General features: G+C 34.7%; 3 protein-coding genes and 1 non-coding gene across 8 annotated transcripts; 2 read left to right on the top strand and 2 right to left on the bottom strand.

The window, feature by feature from the left end:
* Positions 1-8,492: 8,492 nt before the first annotated feature.
* On the bottom strand, positions 8,493-13,339 carry LOC107425823 (probable myosin-binding protein 4). Of its 5 annotated transcripts, none has more exons than XM_060820421.1 (5): positions 12,948-13,339; positions 11,781-11,938; positions 10,652-11,662; positions 9,003-10,472; positions 8,493-8,842 (listed from the first exon to the last, which is right to left on the bottom strand). In XM_060820421.1, the coding sequence occupies exons 2-4, from the start codon at positions 11,821-11,823 to the stop codon at positions 9,022-9,024; spliced, it is 2,505 nt and encodes an 834-aa protein (XP_060676404.1). In that variant the 5' UTR covers positions 11,824-11,938; positions 12,948-13,339; the 3' UTR covers positions 8,493-8,842; positions 9,003-9,021. The 5 variants fall into 5 exon arrangements, with proteins under 5 accessions (XP_060676404.1, XP_060676403.1, XP_060676402.1 ...); XM_060820420.1 differs by lacking the exon at positions 12,948-13,339 and adding an exon at positions 12,760-12,940; XM_060820419.1 differs by lacking the exon at positions 12,948-13,339 and adding an exon at positions 12,764-12,940.
* Positions 13,237-13,397, bottom strand: LOC112493004 (U1 spliceosomal RNA). Its single transcript, XR_003057420.3, has one exon. It is a non-coding gene; the product is annotated as a U1 spliceosomal RNA (small nuclear RNA).
* Positions 13,398-13,489: 92 nt separating this feature from the next.
* Positions 13,490-16,934, top strand: LOC107425897 (iron-sulfur protein required for NADH dehydrogenase, mitochondrial). The gene is made up of 8 exons (XM_016035950.4): positions 13,490-13,670; positions 13,779-13,899; positions 14,368-14,490; positions 15,157-15,254; positions 15,558-15,684; positions 15,998-16,083; positions 16,355-16,480; positions 16,587-16,934. The coding sequence occupies exons 1-8, from the start codon at positions 13,644-13,646 to the stop codon at positions 16,755-16,757; spliced, it is 879 nt and encodes a 292-aa protein (XP_015891436.3). The 5' UTR covers positions 13,490-13,643; the 3' UTR covers positions 16,758-16,934.
* Positions 16,935-18,004: 1,070 nt separating this feature from the next.
* On the top strand, positions 18,005-21,773 carry LOC107425872 (fructokinase-1). The gene is made up of 5 exons (XM_016035914.4): positions 18,005-18,536; positions 19,044-19,294; positions 19,484-19,775; positions 20,817-20,969; positions 21,126-21,773. Exons 1-5 carry the CDS (start codon positions 18,150-18,152, stop codon positions 21,510-21,512), a joined length of 1,470 nt encoding a protein of 489 aa, XP_015891400.3. The 5' UTR covers positions 18,005-18,149; the 3' UTR covers positions 21,513-21,773.
* The last annotated feature ends 281 nt before the right edge of the window (positions 21,774-22,054 follow it).

Raw genomic sequence — 22,054 nt, 5'->3', positions numbered from 1 at the left:
ATAATGAGGAGTCTTCCATCACAGTTTGATAATAAGGTCGATTTTGAATACTAAGAAAGAAGGTTGTAGCTTGGAGGAATTGACTGCTATCCTTGTCAAGGAAGAGGATGATATTAGATTAAGTAAGTCTAGGTCTGTTGCTATGGTTTCACATCAGGTAGATAAGTCCAAGAAGTTTTTCCAAAAGAAGGGACAAGGATTCAAGCCAGGACAAGGTTTCAAGCCTGGGCAAGGTTTTAACCCCAATAGGAAGAAATTTTCTGGTATGAAGCCTAAAGGGCCGAGGGATGGTGTTTTTCAGATTAGCAAAAGGAAAGAGTACTTCAATGGAAGGTGTGGATACTGCAATAAAGTTGGACACAAGAAGATACACTGTTGGACCTTAAGGGGAAAGCAAGAGAAGAGAGGTAATATTTTAATGATTGAGACCAATATTATTGATGTGCCCATGAATTCTTGGTGGTTAGATACTGGAGCAACAATTCATGTTACTAATTCGTTGCAGGGGATGATAAGCCGAAGGGGCCCAACCAATCTTGAGCAGCATGTTTATATGGAAGATAGCTCAAGAGTGAAGGTGAATATTGTGGGAATAATCAAGTTGAAGCTTGCCACTGGATATGCTTTGGAGTTGCAAGAAGTTTCTTATGTACCTTCAATAAGAAGAAATTTGTTATCTATTTCACTTTTGGATAGTCAAGGTTATAGTTTTTTGTTTGGAAATAACAAAGTTGAATTATTTAAAAATGGTAAAGTTGTTGGTTTTGGAACTTTATGTGACAATTTATATAAGCTTGATTTATTTAATAATGGTCTCAATTTCTCTGTTAATTCTATTGTTGCTCCTATTGTTGCTTCCAAACGCCCAAGAGTTAATGACAATTCCTCAATGTTATGGCATAAACGTTTGGGACATATTTCTAAGCACAGAATGGAAAGGTTAGTAAAGGATAGGATACTTCCTAATATTGATTTCTCTGATCTGTTGACTTGTGTTGAATGTGTGAAAGGGAAGTTAATTGCCAAGGTAAGAAAGGATAAGTTAGCTAGGTGTGGAGATGTTTTGGAGTTAATCCACACTGACATATGTGGACCTTTTACACCAACTGTTTTGGGTGGTTATAGATATTTTATTACCTTCATTGATGATTACTCTCGTTATGGACATGTTGAACTTATTCGTGAGAAGTCAGATTCTTTAGTTGCTTTTAAAGAGTTTAAGGTAAAGATGGAGCTTTAAAAGAATAAGAAAATAAAAGCTGTAAGATCTGATAGAGGTGGTGAGTTTTATGGTAGATATGATGAGATTGGAAGGAACCCAGGGCCTTTTGCTATTTATTTGAGTGAGTGTGGCATTGATGCGCAATATACGATGCTTGGTACACCTCAGCAAAATGGCATAGCTGAGAGAAGGAATAAGACTTTGTTGGATATGGTGCGGTCTATGTTGGCAAATTCTAGGTTGCCAGATTATTTGTGGGGAGAGGCTTTAAGGATGGCGGCTTATATTTTGAATCAAGTTTCAAGTAAATCCGTTCCTAAGACACCTTTTGAGTTGTGGTCAGGAAGAAAACCTAATTTGCACCATTTTTCGAATATGGGGTTGCAAAGCTGAAGTAAGGATTTATAATCCCCAAATTAAGAAGTTGGATCCTAAAACCATTAGTGGATATTTTGTTGGCTATTGTATAAGATCTAGAGGTTCAAGATTCTTTTGTCCTTCTCACACCACCAGGATCGTGGAATCAGACAGGGTCATTTATTTTGAAGATGATTTTGGATTTGATGATAATAATGGAACAAGGGTGCCTCAATTTAGAGAAGAAGGTGTTTTCATTCCCAATATAGTTGTTCCTGATAGAGATATTGTTGATCCAGTAGTTGATGAACCAGTAGTTGGTCAGAACGAACTCATTGTTGAAGAGCAGGATATTCCAGCTATTGCAGATGCTGATGTACCTTTGAGGAGGTCACAAAGGACTAGGAGATCAGCTATTCCTGATGATTATGAGGTTTACTTGCAGGAGCATGAGTTTGACATAAGTGATGATTCAGATCCAGTCACTTATGAGGAGGCCATAAGCAGCTCAAACTCAAATTTTTGGTTGGATGCAATGGAAGATGAAATGAAATCCATGGCATCAAATGGAGTTTGGGATTTAGTTGAGTTACCAGAGGGTGGCAAGCCTATTGGGTGCAAATGGGTCTTTAAAACTAAAAAGGACTCCAATGGTCAAGTGGAGAGGTATAAGGCTAGACTTGTAGCTAAAAGGTTTAACCAGAAGGAAGGAATTGATTATACAGAGACTTTCTCTCTTGTATCCACAAAAGATTTTTTTAGAATTATTATGGCGATTGTGGCGTATTATGACCTGGAGTTGCATCAGATGGATGTCAAGACTGATTTTCTGAATGGTGATTTATATGAGGATGTATATATGGTTCAACCAGTTGGTTTCCAACAAATAGGGAATGGTAATTTGATTTGTAAGCTTAAAAAATCTATTTATGGTCATAAGCAAGCTTCAAGATAATGGTATCTTAAGTTTAATGAGGTTGTCACCGAAAATGGCTTTAAGGAGAATGTTGTTGATAGATGCATATATATGAAGGTCAGTGGGAGTAGTTTTATATTTCTAGTATTGTATGTTGATGACATACTTTTAGCTACTAATGACACTGACCTATTAGCTGAGACAAAGCAGATGTTGTGCAACCATTTCGATATGAAAGATCTTGGTGAGGCTTTTTTTGTTTTGGGCATCAAGATTGTTCAAGATAGACTAATTATGTGTTGCAATTGTCTCAGAGAGCTTATATTGATAGAATCCTTAAGAGATTTGATATGCATAATTGTTCTTCTGGAAATGTACCGGTTACGACAGGTGAAAAGTTTTCTAAAGATCAGTGTCCCAAGAATAATAGAGAAAGGATGGCAATGAAGAATGTTCGCTATTCTTCAGCAGTGGGTAGTTTGATGTATGCTCAAGTTTGTACACTGCCTGATATAGCTTTTGCTGTGGGTGTCCTTGGTAGATTTATGAGCAATCCCGGTCCTATTCATTACCAAGCAGTTAAAAAGGTCTTTAGGTATCTTCAAGGTACTAAAGATCATATGTTGACATATCGTCGCACCAACTCTCTTGAAGTAGTGGGTTATAGTGATGCAGATTATAAAGGTTGTGTGGATAATAAGAAATCTACCACTGGTTATATATTTATCATGGCAGAAGATGCTGTGTCTTGGCGGAGTGCCAAGCAGTCAGTGACAGCATTCTCGACTATGGAGGCAGAATATGTGGCGTGTTATGAGGCTACCCGTCATGCAGTTTGGCTACAGAATTTTATTCGTGATTTAGGAGTAGTTGACTCCATTGAAAGGCCTATTATGATGTATTGTGATAATACTGCAGTGGTATCTTTCTCCAATAATTTAAAAGGTACTCCTGGTGTGAAGTACATTGATGTGAAATATTTTGTGGTAAAGGAGAAAGTTGAAGAGGGCCTCATTACTGTTGTTCACACGCCGACTTATAGCATGGTGGCAGATCCACTGACCAAGACTTTACCAATAGGCATATTTGAGGAGCATGTGTCCTGTATGGGATTGTTAGGCAGTTGAGACTGCTGTGGGTCAGTGGGAGTTTGTTATGTTTTCTGTAGTAATATCCATATTGAGTATTATTTATTTTTTTGAATATTTTAATACTTTGATGTATGTGGATCATTATTTATTTATGAGATGATTTATTACATATATCATTGCTCCTTATATTTACAGGCCTGTTGAGACTATTAATCTATGTATATGTGTATGTTGATCCACAGGTGCCATGGTGAATTCCTACTACCTAGTTTGGGTATATTGTTGTATCCTATCGATACGCAATGTGCTTGAATGAAATGGTTTTGTGTGTTGAGGGATTGCACATGGTTAGGTAAATCTCTACTACCTAGACTGAGTTTGTGGCATGCAAAGTACTCAGTTGAAATGGTATAATGTTTTGGGAAATTTACTGAGAAAATCTCTACTTCCTAGTCTAGTATATTGTTGTGCCCTGTCGGTATACTATATAGTTGGATGAAATGGCATTATGGTTCGGGAGATTCTATAGTAAGTGAGTTTGGATTTTATATGATGATGATTATGCAGTCTAAGTGGGAGAATGTTGAATAAATTAATATTTGTGGACTTGGTATAATCAATTACTCACTTACAGGGCCTATTTATGCCATTAATGGAACTGGCTTATTTTATTATTTTGTAGTAGGGCCTTTGGTCATACACTCTCTATAAAACTCCAGTTGGCCCATTAGACTGGAGGACCAACTCTCTTTAAAAGCCTAATGACTTATCCATATTTTTTTTAGTATTATTATATTATTAAATTATTAGTATTTTGTGTGTGTTAAAAACTAATGGGTAAGTGTGACTTGCAGAAACTATAAAAGGTTTAGGGCAAGCAAACAAAGAATGCCATACGGTATTTTGATATTAGGGTTTTCAGAGATCTGAGAGTGGTTTGAGAGTAATGTGTCTATAGACACTACTTTATATTGTTTTCTATTTTGCAGGATTAAAAATTTAATTTATCAATGGTTACGTTTGGAGGTTAATAATTTATGATTAATAGAATTTATTATGTATATTTAGATTCATAAAATTTCTAACATTATGTGGTTGATAAAAGATTTTGACCTTTTATCAACCAATCTAGTTATCTGAATTGACCAGCTCCAATTTGTTTTGCCTCTCGGTGGGACAATTGGAATTGGGTGATGATATCTATAACTACAATATAATATAAAAGGCAGAATGTTAAAAAACTTGCCCAACTTTTGGTCCCCAGGAAAATACCTTTATATTGTTCTCTCCCTTGTGCTTTGTTTCTTCTTTGCGTTCCACATAATGCTTCTTGTTTAAAAAAATGTAGAATGGGTAACGAAATTACATTTTAAATGTTTATTTCATTTTGCGAATGGATGAAATTGGTAATTTTAGCCACAAGGCAAAGAGAAAGGACCGGGTTAGAAACGGATGGCCGAACAAGGTTTGGCTTCTATTAAGATTGGTGTACCTGCTACCATGAGTTCTCAGAATTGGACTTAGTTCCTGCAGTATGGTTTGAGCTTCTGCTTTTTGGGTATGGCTTCCTGACAAGCAGACATGTCATAGAAGACCATACTTGCGCTGATTTTCGGGGATTTTTCTGTCCTTTCAATGGTTTAGTCTGATATATGTATATATATATATATATATATATTTTAAAGTCCTTCTTAGTTTCTGGAAATTACTCTCTGTTTTAACTTCTACCCGCGCGCCCACATATATTGAAATTGATTGTTGTGCTTAAGTGTAATAATAAAAATGTGTGTAATGGGCATGGGATTACCACATTGATATTGGCTTGGAAAAGATGATGGGCTCTGAATTTATTGATAAGGTCAGGGAATACTTTTTTTTTTTTTCCCTTTTCTTTTTCTTCTTCTTCTTTTTTTTTTTTTTTTTTTTTTTTTTTTTCTGTTGGGGAAGAGACAAGAGACACTAGGAATTGTTGTTATTCCGAGGTTGGTGCTTTTTTTTTTTTTCTTTCTTTTTCTTTTTTTTTTTGTTTCAAAATAAAATAAAAAATGTACATTGAATGCAAATAGAATTATTATGAGGTTTAAATCATTCGGAGGTTGATTTTGCAGTGACCCAGAGCAATTAAAACATTCAGAAACAGCAAGGATGCGAATATGAGAACTTGGATTGATTTTGTGAACTTCCGTGTAAGGAGCATGGCGATGATAGTCGCATTCCTAAATGGTATTGAGAAGTGTAATTTTATTTATTTATTTGTTTGATAGACTGGTGCATTTTTTTTAAGCATTTTGATTTTGTGATAATCGTAGTTGTTGAAATGGGGTTTGAGTTGCCGAAATAGGACAACCAAAAGTCACTTCCAAATGCTATGAAAAAGATGATGACCATTGGTTTTTGCATCAATCATGGAGCTTTAAAAATCAAGCAAGATGAATCTCTACAACTTCTTCAATTAAAGGTACCAAACAGGTATATTTTTCTGTTGAAGTTTTTGATTTTCCCTCCATTTTTTTTTTTTTTTGTTCTTGTTTGAAACCTATTTTTAATATTAATTTGTATGATCCTGATTTTTTGTGACAAACCATTTTTATTAGATCTAAAAGAAAGAGTTTAACTATTTTTGAAAACTATCGTATAAATCTAATTTCGAAAATCTTTTAATTTAGATTTTAGGAATAACAATTTTTTTTATAAAAAAATAATAATATAAACTTCTAATCATTTATGTAAATCATTGTTAGTTTTCTATTGACTATCGAAAATGATAACATAACAGGAAAAAAAAAATTATTCAATTTTAATATCTATAAATTTAAAAATTTAAATTTAAATTTTAATAAATTTTGTTATTATTTCGAATGATCCAATACCGCATCATATAAAATTATGATATCATATTTATAATACTATTAGACATTTTTTTCCTTTAGAAACAAAAAAAAAAAAAAAAATGGTTAGTCGTATGTTGTATTTTTTATTACAGAGCAAAGGGGATGCCTGCTAAATTTGCCCAGACGCTATTGGAGAATTAAGCTAGACAAGACAGCTAGGCAAGTACTCCATTTTTTATTTTTTTTTCGGTTGCTGATTGGAGAATTAAGCTAGACAAGACAGCTAGGCAAGTACTCCATTTGCTTTTTTTTTTTTTTTTTTTTGGCTGAAGTCTAGGCAAGTACTCCATTGGTTATGCTTTGTGTTTATATTTTTATTTAAGTATGAAACACGTTTGAAATTGTGTTACTACTGTTGTGAGAAGTTCATTCACCGTTTGTTATTATATATCTTTTTTTTTCCCCATATAATTTCTTCTTCCTCTTTTTCTGTTTTATTGTTATTTTATTATTATTATTATTTTTTCCCTCTTAGTGCTGTGTATTAAGTAAGCATAAATGTTGTTTGGTATTAATAACCAAAAAAAAAGAAAAAAAAAAAGATCTGCTTGGTATTGTAAAATATGCTCTTGATTTTTTTTGACCCTTATATGAAAGATCCTTGCATTTTTTTAAGTTAAATAAATTATTATTGTTAATACTACAAGTGTTAATTAGATTTCAAAAATCTGTATAGCTTTGCAAATCATGAGGAGGTGCCTTGTTTGTTTTTTGGTTTGGTAGGAAAGTAAAATGTTCTTGACCGAAAAACAAAAGCAGTATAATGTTGTTTTAGTGGTCTAAAACTTCATTTAGAAATTAAATTATGTGAAGTTGCTAACTCATCTACTAGTATAGGTCATCCCAAAACACTTCATTCTATAGATATAAGTTTCATCTGTCTCCATACGATGAATTTTCTCAAATTATTAGAAAATCTCAAGTTTAATAATTAATTTATTTGTGAAAGAAAATAGTAAAGTTGATTATGGAATTGTGTATTGGATGTTTAAATTAATATGTATTTTTTTTTTCATAATATAAGTTCATGTGTATTTTGCTTATATTTTATAGCGTACAGAAAATAAAATAAATTTACATCGAAAAATCTGTTGTTGTAATAAATTAATTCTTTTTATAAAATTGAAGGATGTTATGATATTAAGATTTTTTAATAAAACTGTTTTTTTTCCCCAATATTTACTGTAAAATTTTAAAATAAGTTTATTTTCTAAATTGAAATATGTGAAAAACAAATATTTGAACTTGAGAAATCTATTTTTATATTGTCGATAAAACAAATTTATCCTTTTATTTTAAAAAAATCAAAAGTTATGGAATTGATTTTATTTATTTTTTAAAATTGATATTTTACTTAAAAATTTATCATCTCAGGTGGAAATAAAAAATTTGGCTATGTAAACACAAAATTTTGTATGACAAAATATTTTCACCTATATCCATTATTCTTTATCATACACCTCGTGGGGAAAAAATGCGACTTTAAACATTAACCCTATTATATCATGATCACGTGCAAAGCATTTGGCTCATGCGTAGTTATATATAATGTGAGAAGATGCGGCGAAGGGTTATGGAATATATACATACATATGTATACATATATGTATATATATATATATATATATTAAATCATGACGTATAATTACTTGTCAAATAGAGGTGTAATTTCTTAGGGATAAAAGACCAGGTTAATATGTTCATCCATGCTGTCTGAAAACTAGAAGACTTTAAAAATTCACACGAATCGTAAAACGGAATAAAAATATTCTATGCAATGCACACATTACTGCAAAAGCAAACAAACAATAGCCATTTTCAATCAAAGAAACTAAAACATGTTAGAACATGTGTTACAAGGGATGCAAGAAACATTTTGTTACAAATCAATTTGCTTCACTGTATTGGGAAATATTATGGAATATTGGCAATCGCTACAAATATCAAAATCAGAATTTTCTTTTCACATCGAAGAGGTTTGGCTTTTTTGAGCCAAATTTTGAGAGCAAGAAATATGAACCAAAAAAGATACCCGATTCACATTCCCATCCATGAAATTGAAACTTAACCTCACTATCTCTTTAATCTAACAAAACAAAGTGAAAATTGAAAACCCGTAGATGAAAGAAAAATTGAACATCTTATTTCTAAGTTTATGACTCTATCTCCTAGTATGTATATCATCTTCTTAGATCCAGAATTTTAAGTGACCCATACATGGAATTGTATGCCTGAAGTTTCATGATTGGTAGGGGAACTTGAGGAATGCAAGTTCATGTGTTCTTCAAATGCTGGGTCCAAACGTCGACTGATTATAAACTTGAATTGGTATGTCTAGCTTCTGCCTTCTGATTCCCCTATACATCTGAGAAACAAAAATAAATGAAAGTGCAGGCTTAATACACCAAACAGACAAATACTAGCATAAACTGTTTTTGCTAATCAAGATGCTAATTTGTAGGTTACTTCAATGACTTGTCAACATGGCTCAAAAGAAATTACCAGTTAAACATAAAATGCCTTACCATGTCAGTGGATGTGAAATTAAGGAACAGATTGACTTCTTAATCCTATCCAAGTTTTTCGCAATTCTTGCAGTTGATGAGCTACTTCTTGAACAAATTGTAGTCCCTCATTTCCATGCTGGATAGAGTTAAGCATATGTTCAAGAAAATCATTATCAGTCTCAAGTGCTTCTAACCTGTCATTAAGGTCAGAGATTTCATTTCCAAGAGCAACTAAATCAATTCTGCTTTGATGCACACAATTTGTTTGGCTATGGGAATCAAAATGATTATTTCCGTTGCTTGATAAACAATAACAATCATCATCATCTGAAGCACTTCCATCTTCTGGAGAGGTAGTGCTTCCGTTACAATCATGTAAATATTCTTCAATATGATTATTTAACAGAATCTCCTCCTTTTGACGAGACCCTATTCCCTTATGTCCATCATCTGCAAGTTTCTTAGAATGATCACCATTAGCCATGTTGGAGAAAGTGCCATTGCGAAAAATTTGACAGAGCTTCTTCTCCAAGCACTGCAAATGTTGTGAGATATACAACCTTTCATCTTCGAACTCTAAACATGGAGTCTTAGCTGCAAAAGTTTTGCCACAAGCTTTTATATCAGTAGTTATTGAGTTACAAGGAATGCTGATATTATCTCTGCAGACCACAGTAGGAGTCTCTGCATCATTCTTGCTCTTCATATCATAACCACCATGAAAATTTTCCGATTTTATTTCATCTGGGAAATTCAACCTATAAAATTCTAGCTCTGCTTCCATATCTTGTATCTCTTTCTCCTTCTCAGCCAGGAGGTCATTAGCTTTCTCCAGTGCCTCAACATCATACTCTGCTTGCTCTTCCATCATACGTAAATATTGAAGAGCCTCCATATGCAGTGCTGCTTTTTCTTCTTGCAACCTTGTAATCATGGCCATTGCCTGATTTGTGGCAATTTCGGAAGCATTCCTTTCTGCCTCTAGTTCCTTAAACAAAACAGCCATGCGTCTTTTGTCATGCTCAACCTGTCGTTGTAACCGATCGACTATATTTTCACCTTCAATTTCAGTGACATTGCTTCTGTCTAGAGATTCAAGACCAGATTCCACTGACACTGACTTCCGAAGCATCTGAATTTCATTAGAGTTGGAAGCATCTGTTATCTGAACTTCATCATCCTGGGCATCTCTTCCTGGACTTGTATTTTTTGATGAAAAACTACACTCTTGTCCTAAGGAGTTTCGAAGTGACAAAGGTTTTGATTTCTTGTCAACTGCATGAGGTTCTTTCATGATAGGTTCAATAACACAAGATGATTCGTTTTCGCAGACATCAAATATGTCACTATTTTTTGCATTTATAACAGTGGTATCGTTGACAACCCAATCAATTTTAGTAGAAGGTCCCGCTGATATACTCGTGGATTTCAAGACTTCCTTGTGCTTGTCAATAGATGCATGTTCAAGATCACTTACTCTGCTAACATCTGCTAGAAATAATTTCAAAACAGAGTTAGCAACATAAAAAATTAAAACAAAATAAAAATTCACATGCAATGCGTGCGCCAAAACCAAAGCAAGCCAGCCCTGAAAGAAATAAATGAATTCCAAAGATTTTGGGCAAATCCAAAAAAAGCACACAATCTCAGAAAGTGAAAGAGATTACACTTCTCTGAAGATGGCGCTACAACAAAAGAGGGTTTGTTATCTTGAGAATAAAGCTCATCCAGTTCAGAGGGTGGGGAGATCTCATCCAGAGAAATAATTTCAGGAAATGCAGTAGTGTTGGGTTTCTGATTGACTTGTTGCCAATCAAGTTTACCATCATAATCATGATGAGAAACATGAGAAGCCAATGATTTCACATCATAAGCCTTGCTAATATCATGCTGCACAGTTGGATCAGAAAGGAAAGGCCTGAGAATATATGAACAATTTGTAGGTTTTACTGTATTGAAATTACTGGAGGGTTCTTTGGCTATATTATCTGACGTGCACTGATCTATAAAATCTTCCACAGGCTCACTACCTTCCTGATTATTGCATCTACCAATGTCGTCATCAGACCATGGAATCTCAGTTTCAGAATCAGAATTGATCTTCAACTCTCTGTATCCAACATAAGACATTGGATCAAAACCACTTTTTCCAAGTCTACGAGTGGTTACTGAGCCACGAAATTTATTCCTTATCTTCTTCAAGTTATCCCGACGTTGTAAACGACTATGACCTGGTAATTGTGGCAAGGGAATATTAGGTTTAGGAGCCTTACTCTCAGATGATTTTAGTTGGAGCAATTTGTTGGCACTTTGTCTTGTGTTCCAAGGTTTATTACAACAAGAACACCGTTTTGTGACTATGAAACCAGGAAGGGAGTCCATGTTTAGAAATGAGCTTTGGAAACCAGAACCACCAATATCCGCTTCCAACTTAGCCTCCAAAACCCTGTGCATTTCTGCGTTGGCTTTGTTCTTTGTGGTGAATGAAAATAGGCAATCTTCACACATTCCACGGCCATCAGCAAGCTTCCCATGGTTACGACAAGAAATCAAAGATGAGAGATCTGATATGTGCTTGCTGCAAAGCAGATTCTGATAAAGCTCAGTGTTATTTTCATTGCCGATAACATGATCAAGCCTGGAGCACAAAATACAGGGTCTCTGCAAATTGCAATAATCTGCAAATTTTTTCAACAGGTATGATAACACAGCATCAATAAGCAGCAGAAATATCAAAACCCATTCACATGCTGCAGATGTTAAAATGGCTATAAACCCCTGTAAATTCCTGTATACTTCTATAGATGAATTCCCATTTGCTTCCATCTCCAGAAAACATTGACTAGCAGATCATGAGGATCCAAGTTGCACAATTCCAGGAAAGCTTTGATTGAACAAAGCAGTACAAGTTCCAGTCTTCCCGACGCAAAGTGGAGAGTACCATTTTCAAGAAACTAAAAGACACAGATTAAGCATTTTAGGAACACACAATTGGCTAAAAGAATCTAGAGTAGCACCATTAAGCAAGCTATAAGCATATTATTAACCGAAAATTCGTTAACGAAAAAAGTACAGGCTTGCTGCTAGATTCAACAGAAATTGCAAAGACAAACTAAAATAACGTGAAACACTTCCTGCAACAAAAGGTACATAACAAATAATAATAAACTAAGTACTTGATGAGCATTTGAATAAAATTTTTAAAGATCCACAAAATATGAGGTCATGGGATAAAACCCAGTTTTCGGAATGTATTAAATTTAAAGCAGACCCAAATTAATTGTGCATTATCACGATAGAAACAGGTAACAGAACAACCCTAAAACAATACCACACAATAAATTCTAACCATCCAACTGCGCGATATAATGCCTCAATCAACTAACAACGAATAATTTTAAATAAAACCAACCTATAAGTACCTAACTTATTAATGTGCGAAAACCAAACCTCAAATTCAATTAAAATAAATGCATATTCTGAGCGATTCATATACAAAAGAAGGAAACCCATCCGTTAGGAAATTGTAATTCGCAAATATATGGGGGGAAAAAAAAAATTTCCCATCAAATTTCTCCAAAATTCTTTTACAGAAGAATAATAAACTGAAACTGAACGAGTAGGACTGAATATGGAAAAATCTTAAGCGCAATGCATGTTGCAATTTCAATATCAAATCCAGCCAACAAGTTCGATCACTTCTGTATATTTCCGATGAATTGTAACAACTTTGATAAATTCTTATTTGATTATATAAAAATATGGGGAAATGTACCTACCTGGTCCGAAGCCTGAAGGAGAATCAGAAGAAGCAAAGAGGCAAAGGCAATTCGGAATAGAAAAAAAGATCAAAAAGAAAAAATTGAAGAAACCAGTTGAGGATAAAAAACAAAAATGTAAAAAGAAGAAAGAAAAAAAGAAAGCAAAATTACGAGAAAGCGCCTATATGGGAAAATGACTGACCGTTGAAACCAACCGTCTGATTTGTTTGGTTCTCAATTAAAAAGCCAGAGCACCAATGAGGAGATCCCCTTAAAACTTTTAAGTCAAAGTCTTCCTTTTCTTATTTAACATAAAAGCCAGAGCACCAATGAGGAGATCCTCTTAAAACTTTTAAGTCAAAGTCTTCCTTTTCTTATGCATATTATTTTTTTATTGTTGTTGGGCTCGATTCGCTTTAGTGTCGTACTTTATTACTCTCCGGCCCGCAATTGGGCTAGATTCAATAAAATCTTGGATTTAGTAATTTGGGCAGGAGCCGCGCGAACGCAGGCCCCCACTGGCACAAATTATGACGTTGGCTCTCCCACTTTGGGGAGACCATAGGCGGGCACCCCTCCAGAGTGCAATGGAGGTCACCAACCCAGGCCATGGGCCTTATGGATCGCCCATCGACCCCGTCCAGGTAAGTATGTTGCCACCGTGCTAGTGCTCTGGTATTTCTACACAACCTGCATCTTGTCACTTACTCCACTTTCGATGTGGGACTCCGACTAACACCCAACACTACCACACTATACAACTTCCAACTTCGTAAAATTCTCTGTTTTTTATTTTTCTTTTTTTTTTTTTTTTTTGGTTCCCTCAAAGTTCACATAAACGCTGAAAACAATTCTACTTCTTAGTGGGTTTTGTTCTTTTTGTGTGTTCTTCGGATTGATGAAGGGGCTGTTGAGGTCATTCACTGTAAGTTCTCTGCTCGTTTGCCTTAGCTCCATCCCTCCAACCCCCATTCCATTGCCCTTTATTCTCTGGAAAGAAATGATTTTGCGTGTGGTTTCAATGCATATTTAGAGGCTCGGAGGTGTCAGGGGATATGATGGGACGAGAACCAAAGAGCTTAAGATTGCCGGAATTAAGCATGCTATTGCTGTTGCTTCTGCTAAAGGTGGTGTCGGCAAAACCACCACCGCTGGTATGTATTTCTAATTTCTGCATGGCTTCCCAAACCTCTTCTGAATTTCAGTCAATTTGAACGATATGGTTCTTGTTTTTTGGCTTTGATAATGATATAGGACTTTATTTTCGTGTTCTTTTAGGCTTTTGGCTCTGTGGGTCGTGCTAAATTCATATGTATTTGGGTCTTTATATGTGAGTAGTCTTTGGCATTTTTGGTGAGTTGGTGACTATTTAGTTCCCGAAGCAATATTTGGTTCATGATTTTGATATCTCTGGTTTATTGTCTTGTGCTGAAGTTGAAATTGGAATCTATATGATTTTTCGTTAATCTAAGGGATAGACCAATTTCATATTGTCAAAGTGGTATTGTGTTTATCATCTAAAATCCTAGCCCTTATCACTCTTACGTGTTGACGCTCCTATTAACATTTGCTTCGTGATTCTACCATTTCGATTTGACTTATGCGTAATAGTGGTAGTGCAGTTAATTTGGCTGCTGCACTTGCTAGCAAGTGCCGACTGAAGGTTGGCTTGCTTGATGCTGATGTATATGGGCCAAATGTTCCTATCATGATGAAGCTTGATAGAAAGCCAGAAGTGACTGGAGGTATTTCTTTTTTCTCTTAAGTTCATCCGTATGTGCTCAAGAAATAATCAGATCAATTTTCAGTTTCGTTCTAAATGTATGCTGCCTAACAAAGACATTAGTGTAATAGAACTGATTTGAAATCTACTAAGTGGTTGATCGAGTTACTTCCGAATAATTTTCTACCGGAGTGTCTGAATACTTTTCACTTTGAAATTTCAAGCATTTTTTACCACTTTTTCTAGCCAGTCAGTATTCTTCAATTTGTGGAAGATGGAAAACATAATCCTGCACTCACAAGTGATAGAGGCCTAAAATTAGCATTTTTTTTTTTTTTCATTTTTCTTTATTGCTTGTTTACTCTCTCTCTCTGTCTACACACACACGGAACTATAATATTACAGTTACAATTTCTCTTCCCTCCCCAAACCATAGGAAGATAGATGTTCTGTATTTTCTATTGCACTTCTGATTGTATTTCCAACGCTTTAACGTCCATTAAGCAAATTTCCACTGCAAATAAGAGAAAATTTATCTGTTGGGCTATTATTTTTTTTTGATCATTCACTTTTCGGTTAACTTACTTCGTTTTATCCCTCTAGCTTAAGTGGGTATCATTCTGCGCTATATTATACATAAATTCATGGTAGTTTGGATATAATGTGTTCTAATATTTTTCTCTTGCAGATAAGAAAATGGTTCCAATTGAGAGCTACGGAGTCAAGTGTATGTCGATAGGACTTCTAGTGGATAAGGATGCACCACTTGTCTGGAGAGGTCCTATGGTATATCCTCATCATTTGAATTTTAACTTATCTATTTTCTTTGTTGGTTGAAGTTTTATGATCCAGATGTTTATGCTATCAAACAATGCTTGTGAATTAGCTTATATGCCCATACAAGCATTGTTTGATATCAAATAATCCAAAACTTCTCCTCTTGTTGTTTAGATGTTAAACAATACAGGAATTTATCAGTAGGTCTCTCAGTGTCAGTACATTGTCTGTGTCTTCGTGATTTCTTGTAGCAAGATTAGTGTGTTTTCTTCACTTTCTGTAAAATAACTTGTTTTCATCTTAATTTATCAGGTGTCGAGTGCACTTGAGAAAATGACAAGGGGAGTTGAGTGGGGAACTCTTGATATTCTTGTTGTGGATATGCCCCCCGGCACTGGTGATACTCAGATAACTGTTTCACAGAGGCTGCAATTATCAGGTTTTTCTGCTATTTCTTTGGCAATAATGCTCTGTGTCACAGCCTATGCCATGTCCATGAAAGTTGCAAACTATAATAGGCATGTTCGAAGTTTAGATAGAGATGGAAAATTGCTCTTTGTTGTAGCACATTCATTTCTAATTTACAAGGGTAAAGTTAGAGATTGTTAATGGTTGTTTTTTTCATTTTTCTTAGTTAATTGTTTCATTCAAATATTAAGGCCCCCTTCCCTAATCTCTATCCTTTATTTAATTTACAGTATAACTATACTATTTTCTACAGTTGCTAACAACCATTGGTGCCTCACTGGCAGGTGCAGTGATTGTTTCAACGCCTCAAGATGTTGCTTTAATGGATGCTCGTAGAGGAATTAATATGTTCTCTAAAGTTGAAGTTCCTGTATGTTTATTCCTGTTCACATCATTTTACAAATGCCTTCTCTTCAGTGTACTTCTGCAATGAAAATGAGCTTGATCTAGTTCTTTATCATGCCCCTATTCATGGTGCAGCTCTATGTCTATGACAGAAATGCTGGAATTGACAGCACGAAAATGCCTAAATGTCTCATCTGCATATGCTTCCCATCAGTCTGAAAATTTCACGCTTGAATTGAATGGATTTACTAGCTGCTATGAATAATCTTTTATATTTAACTATGATTGCCTTACAGATATTGGGAGTAATAGAGAACATGAGCTGGTTCAAGTGTCCACATTGTGGTGAGCCTGCATTCATTTTTGGGAAAGAAGGAACCCGTAAAACAGCTGATGAGATGAATTTAGAGTTTCTTGGTGAGGTATGTATATTATTTCCATCTATTGTCATGGCTTCTCGAAATGATATAAGAACTTTCCATTATGTTCGATACTTTACTCTGTGTTTAAATATCTTGAATGTTTCAGATACCAATAGAGCCAGCAATTAGAGAAGGTAGCGATGAAGGTGTTCCTATAGTAATATCAACACCTGATTCTGTAGTCTCTAAAGCGTACATTGATGTGGCACAAAAAGTTGTCAAAAAGCTTGAGGAACTGTCTAAAGAAGAGCAAACTGGACCAGAAATTCATCTGTAATTATGTGCGGTTTACTTCTGAGATTGAACAATGAAGAGCAGACCACCCTTATCACTTCTTAATCTTTTTTGATGGAATGAGGCACCCTTTTTGTTAGACGCTAGTGTTTCATCATGCTTTTGTAATTTCTCATGACGTTTTTAGCGTTTGATGGAATGAAGCACCCCTTTTGTTGGACACTAGTGTTTGATCATGCTTTTGGAATAATTTTTGGATGAATAGCAAGAGAAATGGATTTGGGATGCTGAGCTCATTGCAGACCATTAAAAAAAAAAAAAAAAAAAAGATCTTCTCTAGTCAATTTAGTAAAATGGGTTATTCAACAAAGTAGCATCATGGAATAAAGTACGTATTCTCAATTTGAATGGAGAAGATGAAGCTATATAGAAATCCAACTAATATTAATGGCCTTGATTCAAAGTTTCAAATTACCAAAAAACAGGATGAGCATGGTGCAAGGAAAGGTAGAGTATGACCATTGAAAAAGAAAGAGCATCTTATATGGGAACCATGAGCCTCCAGTGTGAACCACTATTTTAACATTTTTCTCTGTCCATGAAATTCTAAAAACAGCAAATAAATATTTAAACCTTTCCCTCCCTAAAACATCATTAGAAATAATTATATAATTCCCAAGGGGACACAAAAAAGTAGTTTAATAATATATTTAGTTGTTCAGAACTTTTATTTTTTTTTCTTAAAACAATGTTATCTTAAATTATGATATAATGTAAAACAAATTATTTATTAAAATTTCTGTTGTTAAGATTTAACGAAAATTGATGACGTTCGCTCAAATACTCTATATGAAAAAAAAAAAAAGAAAAAAAAAAGAAAAAGAAAAGAAGTTTATTTGTTCATGTATATATATATGTAATTTCCTTACTTAAAAAAAAAAAAAATCAAACAGATAGAATGAATATCACTAATTTAATCAAACTTTGATGCAAATTTTAAAATGATACACCATCCAAAAAATATATATATATATATATATTTAAATGAAAAAGCAACAACAACAAAGTTGAATGCAAGATACATGGAATCCAATTGAAAGTTGCAAAGTCAAGTTGAGTGGAATAATCTTTTTTTTTTTTTTTTTTTTTTTTTTTTTTTTATATATAAGTTTACCAATTTTATTGCTTTTCATAACAAGTCACTTTAAATGTTGAATGATTTTATATTATGATTAAATTTTTTTATTTTTATTTTTTTTGGGGTGAATCAATCGTTTCATTGTAGTCTATTATTCCCAACAAAAATTGATATTCTATTGGACTGTGCTTCCAACATTTCCCTCTCTCTGTCTGTCACTCTTTCCTTTCATTGTTGGCTCTCAGTCCTGAGCTCTAAGCTCTCCGCCTCGCTTGTCTATCTCTTTCACTCCCCTGAATGCATCAGGCCACCATAACCCTCAATCTCAAATCTCCAATTCCCAACCATGGACCCTTATCCCCACACCTGATCTCCCACCAAAACCCTAGCCTCAAGCTCTCCTTTTTCCCGCCAGTTTGTCGCGCACATTCCATCTTCAACCGTGCCAATGGTGTCGAAATCTCTGTCCCCAAACACGGTCCTAACTCCAACTCCAACTCCAGCTCCTTCAAGGGTTCCGTCCAAGACTGGACGTCGAGGAGCCCCGTACTTAAAAACGTTGACGTTGCCACTCTGGGCAATCTCTGTGTGGATATCGTGCTCAAAGTTCCCAAATTGCCTCCTGCCAAGTTGGAGGACCGCAAAGCTTACATGGACCGGTTAGCTGCTTCTCCACCCGATAAGGTTTTTGGTTCTTCCTCATTGCTCTTACATTTCCGGCTATGCCTCTTATTTCAATTCTTCAATTATTTTTCATTTTTTGTGGGGAGATAGATGTGTGCCTTTGTCCTGGCCCTTCTGGGTTTTTGTTGTTATATCAGAATTGATATGGATAAAGTGATTTCTCTGAGGATACCATTTCGAAATATTTAAATTATCAATAATAGGTATTGGGTTTAGGTACTTTCTATTGTTAAGTCCATATGAGAATGATGGTCCGCCAGCTTCTTGGTAACCACCTTAAAATCTATGTCATACATAAAATAAAATAAAGCAAAACAAAACAAAAACAAAAACAAAATGATCTCTTAATTTAAGCAATTGCATTTTCTAGTTGTTATGTTGCTTCATATTTGTACATAATTTGTTAATGCTGTTTTTTATTTGTGAGTAATATATATTTATATATATATATATATATATATATAACGTATATGTTTGATATACTTGATTGTACGGCTTTACGCGTAGCAATACTGGGAAGCTGGTGGTAACTGTAATATGGCAATAGCAGCGGCAAGACTGGGACTTAACTGCGTCACTATTGGTCATGTTGGTAATGAAATCTATGGACGGTTTCTCTTGGACGTGCTTCTTGATGAAGGAATTGGAGTGGTTGGGATGAGTGAAGATACTGATCTCGGTAACAATTCTAATGCATCATATGAAACATTGTTGTGCTGGGTTCTTGTGGATCCATTGCATAGACATGGTTTCTGTAGGTAAACTAATTCAACCTTTATTATTGTTAAAATCAATGTGTTTTTAAATTTCTGGTCTTTCATTAAAAATCTCATGACTTTGGCCTTAATCAAGTGGTTGTTCTTATGCTTCATAAATATGTATTTATTGCATTTCATCATCATCTCCTTTGAAAAACTTGAAGATCTGAGTGAATCTATCTTTGGCAGTCGAGCTGATTTCAGTAATGAACCCGCTTTTAATTGGATGACGAAACTGTCCGGAGAAGCAAAAATGGGTATAAAGCGGTCAAAGGTCCTATTCTGTAATGGTTATGGCTTTGATGAGCTCTACCCTGGTTTAATAGTATCGGCAGTAGAGTATGCTGTTGAAGTTGGAACAGCAGTATTCTTTGATCCTGGGCCACGTGGAAAAAGTCTTTCTTCGGGCACGCCTGAAGAACAAAGAGCTTTAAATCATTTTTTAAAGATGAGTGATGTCCTTCTTTTAACATCTGATGAGGTATCGCTTATAACAGTTTCTAGTTATGAAATTTTCTTTCTGATGTGAGGAAAAGTATCTATTTGTATTTATCTTGTTTGGTTTTTAATTTCTATTTCATATCATGTTCGCAGTCTGACTTAATTAAATTTTTTGTCTCTTCATGTCCTTGAAGTGCACCCTGTTTCTGTTTGGTTATTCTCATGTTTCCAGGTTACTTTCTCTTTTAGATGTAGTACTTCTTGTGATCAGTGGTTTCTTTTTAGCATTTTTGATTTAATTATATTGGGGCAGAGAGTATATTTATCTATTTGCTTCATTCTTTCTACTCAAATTCTATATATTTAAAATAAGTCTTTCTGTGATAGAGCCTCAGAGTCATATGGGAAACTGATATTCATTGGAAGTGGAAATCATAAAGTTGAACCAGTATTGGGTGACTAGTTTCACTTCAATTAGCCATATGTTCTTTAATTGTGCCTGCATTAGAGAGGTTAGTTTCATTAGATGTTGCTGCATATATCTTCTGACTGTGGTAGTCAGGAGAATAAAAGAGCACAGGGAACATGTCATACTAATATGAACTGTAGTCTCTTGTAAATTCAATAAAAAGTGAAATACCATATGCATCTATTTAGGTGTGGATTCAACCAAAGATTGGCTCATTTTGGTCTTTAGAAAGTCAATAAGCTAGTTTCAACATGCATGTCAAAAAAGGGTTTCAATAGCTTGCATATTATTTGCAAATTGTATGAAATTTTCTGTGACTGGCGGCCTATACCTACATGCTGTGAGGTTTTAATAGGTTGCATGTTATTTGCAATTTTTATGAAATTTTCTGTGACTGGCAGCCTATACCGACATGCTGTAAAGTTATTCGTCTTTAAATATTTTTACATCTGTAGGTGGGGTCCCAATTTTATATTAATGATTACCCTGCATGAGGACTAATTGCCAATATCCTCTCTGTGATATAACAAATATTACAAAACATAGCACCGCTGAAATTAGTTTCTTATCTCTAATCGCGCATATTGATATCAATGTTTTTTTTTTTTCCAGGCCGAGTCACTGACTGGCATAAGAAACCCAATCTTAGCTGGGCAGCAGCTGCTTAGGCAAGGGATGCGTGCAAAATGGGTCATTGTCAAAATGGGTGTGAAGGGTTCAATTCTAGTAACAAAGTCAAGTGTTTCTTGTGCACCTGCATTCAAGGTATGCACTTCTAGACATGTCTTATACTAATACACAAATCTCCTTCGAAAAAAATTTAGGCATGTTTCTTGCTGTTGTACCATTGTTGGAGCCCTTTCTATTTCAACTCTTCAATAATTATATGTTACTTTATTTGGAATTTTGATAATGTAACAGGTTAATGTGATAGACACAGTTGGTTGTGGAGATAGTTTTGTAGCTGCTATAGCATTTGGATTTATACATGGCATGCCAATGGTTAGCACACTAGCATTTGCAAACGCTGTTGGTGCCGCAACTGCCATGGGTTGCGGTGCTGGTAGGAATGTGGCAACACTTGACCAGGTTATAAAACTTATGAAGGCATCAAATCTTAACGATGATGGTGTATTTTGGAATGAATTACTTGGTGAAGACTTGGGCACTCAAGAATTTACCATGCTGTCAAAGATGGTCATAAAGGGAAGCAAAAATAGGCCAAAATATGTTTCTTTGCAAAGTGTGGTCTCAGAATTGCTTCCTAAACTCGAATCAGTACAGATTGAGGGAACAGTGCCTTTCTGACATACTGTAACTTTGAGTTAATTGATTTTCATTGTGATTTTTAATTTCACTTTTCGCTCACACACACACACACACACACACACACACACACTATCAAATAGCTAGTTACTGTGAGTCTGCAATATCAATTAGTTTTTATCGGGAAAGCCGAAAGAAAAGAGGAAGTACATTAGACGAGAACGGATTTACGGAAGTACCCCTGTTATTTTTTTGATAATGATATTACCCTTGCAGGTTTTTGGCCCTCATTTTTCCATTAAACAGGTGTACCCTCATAATATTATTTCTTTCCCTTTATTACCTTTTATTTGTATCCATAATGGCCCCAAAAAAAAAGAGAAAATTACGAGTTGCTTTTGACATTATTTAAAAATTAATTAAATGCTGAATTGAAATTTGCTCTAAAAATTGATGTGCGAAACACAAATAAATAGATCTTTTATTTCAAGTGCAAGTTGCAAATTCAAAAACCAAAAGAAAACCTAAAAAGAGAAGGGCAATATGGGAATTTTGAATAACAGGAGGAGTGAGTAGCCCTAGGT

Source organism: Ziziphus jujuba, chromosome 9 (genome assembly GCF_031755915.1).
Source record: "Ziziphus jujuba cultivar Dongzao chromosome 9, ASM3175591v1".
Lineage (NCBI taxonomy): Eukaryota > Viridiplantae > Streptophyta > Magnoliopsida > Rosales > Rhamnaceae > Ziziphus > Ziziphus jujuba.
The sequence above is the reverse complement of the archived record's forward strand: the minus strand, read 5'-3'. Positions and strand labels throughout refer to the sequence as shown.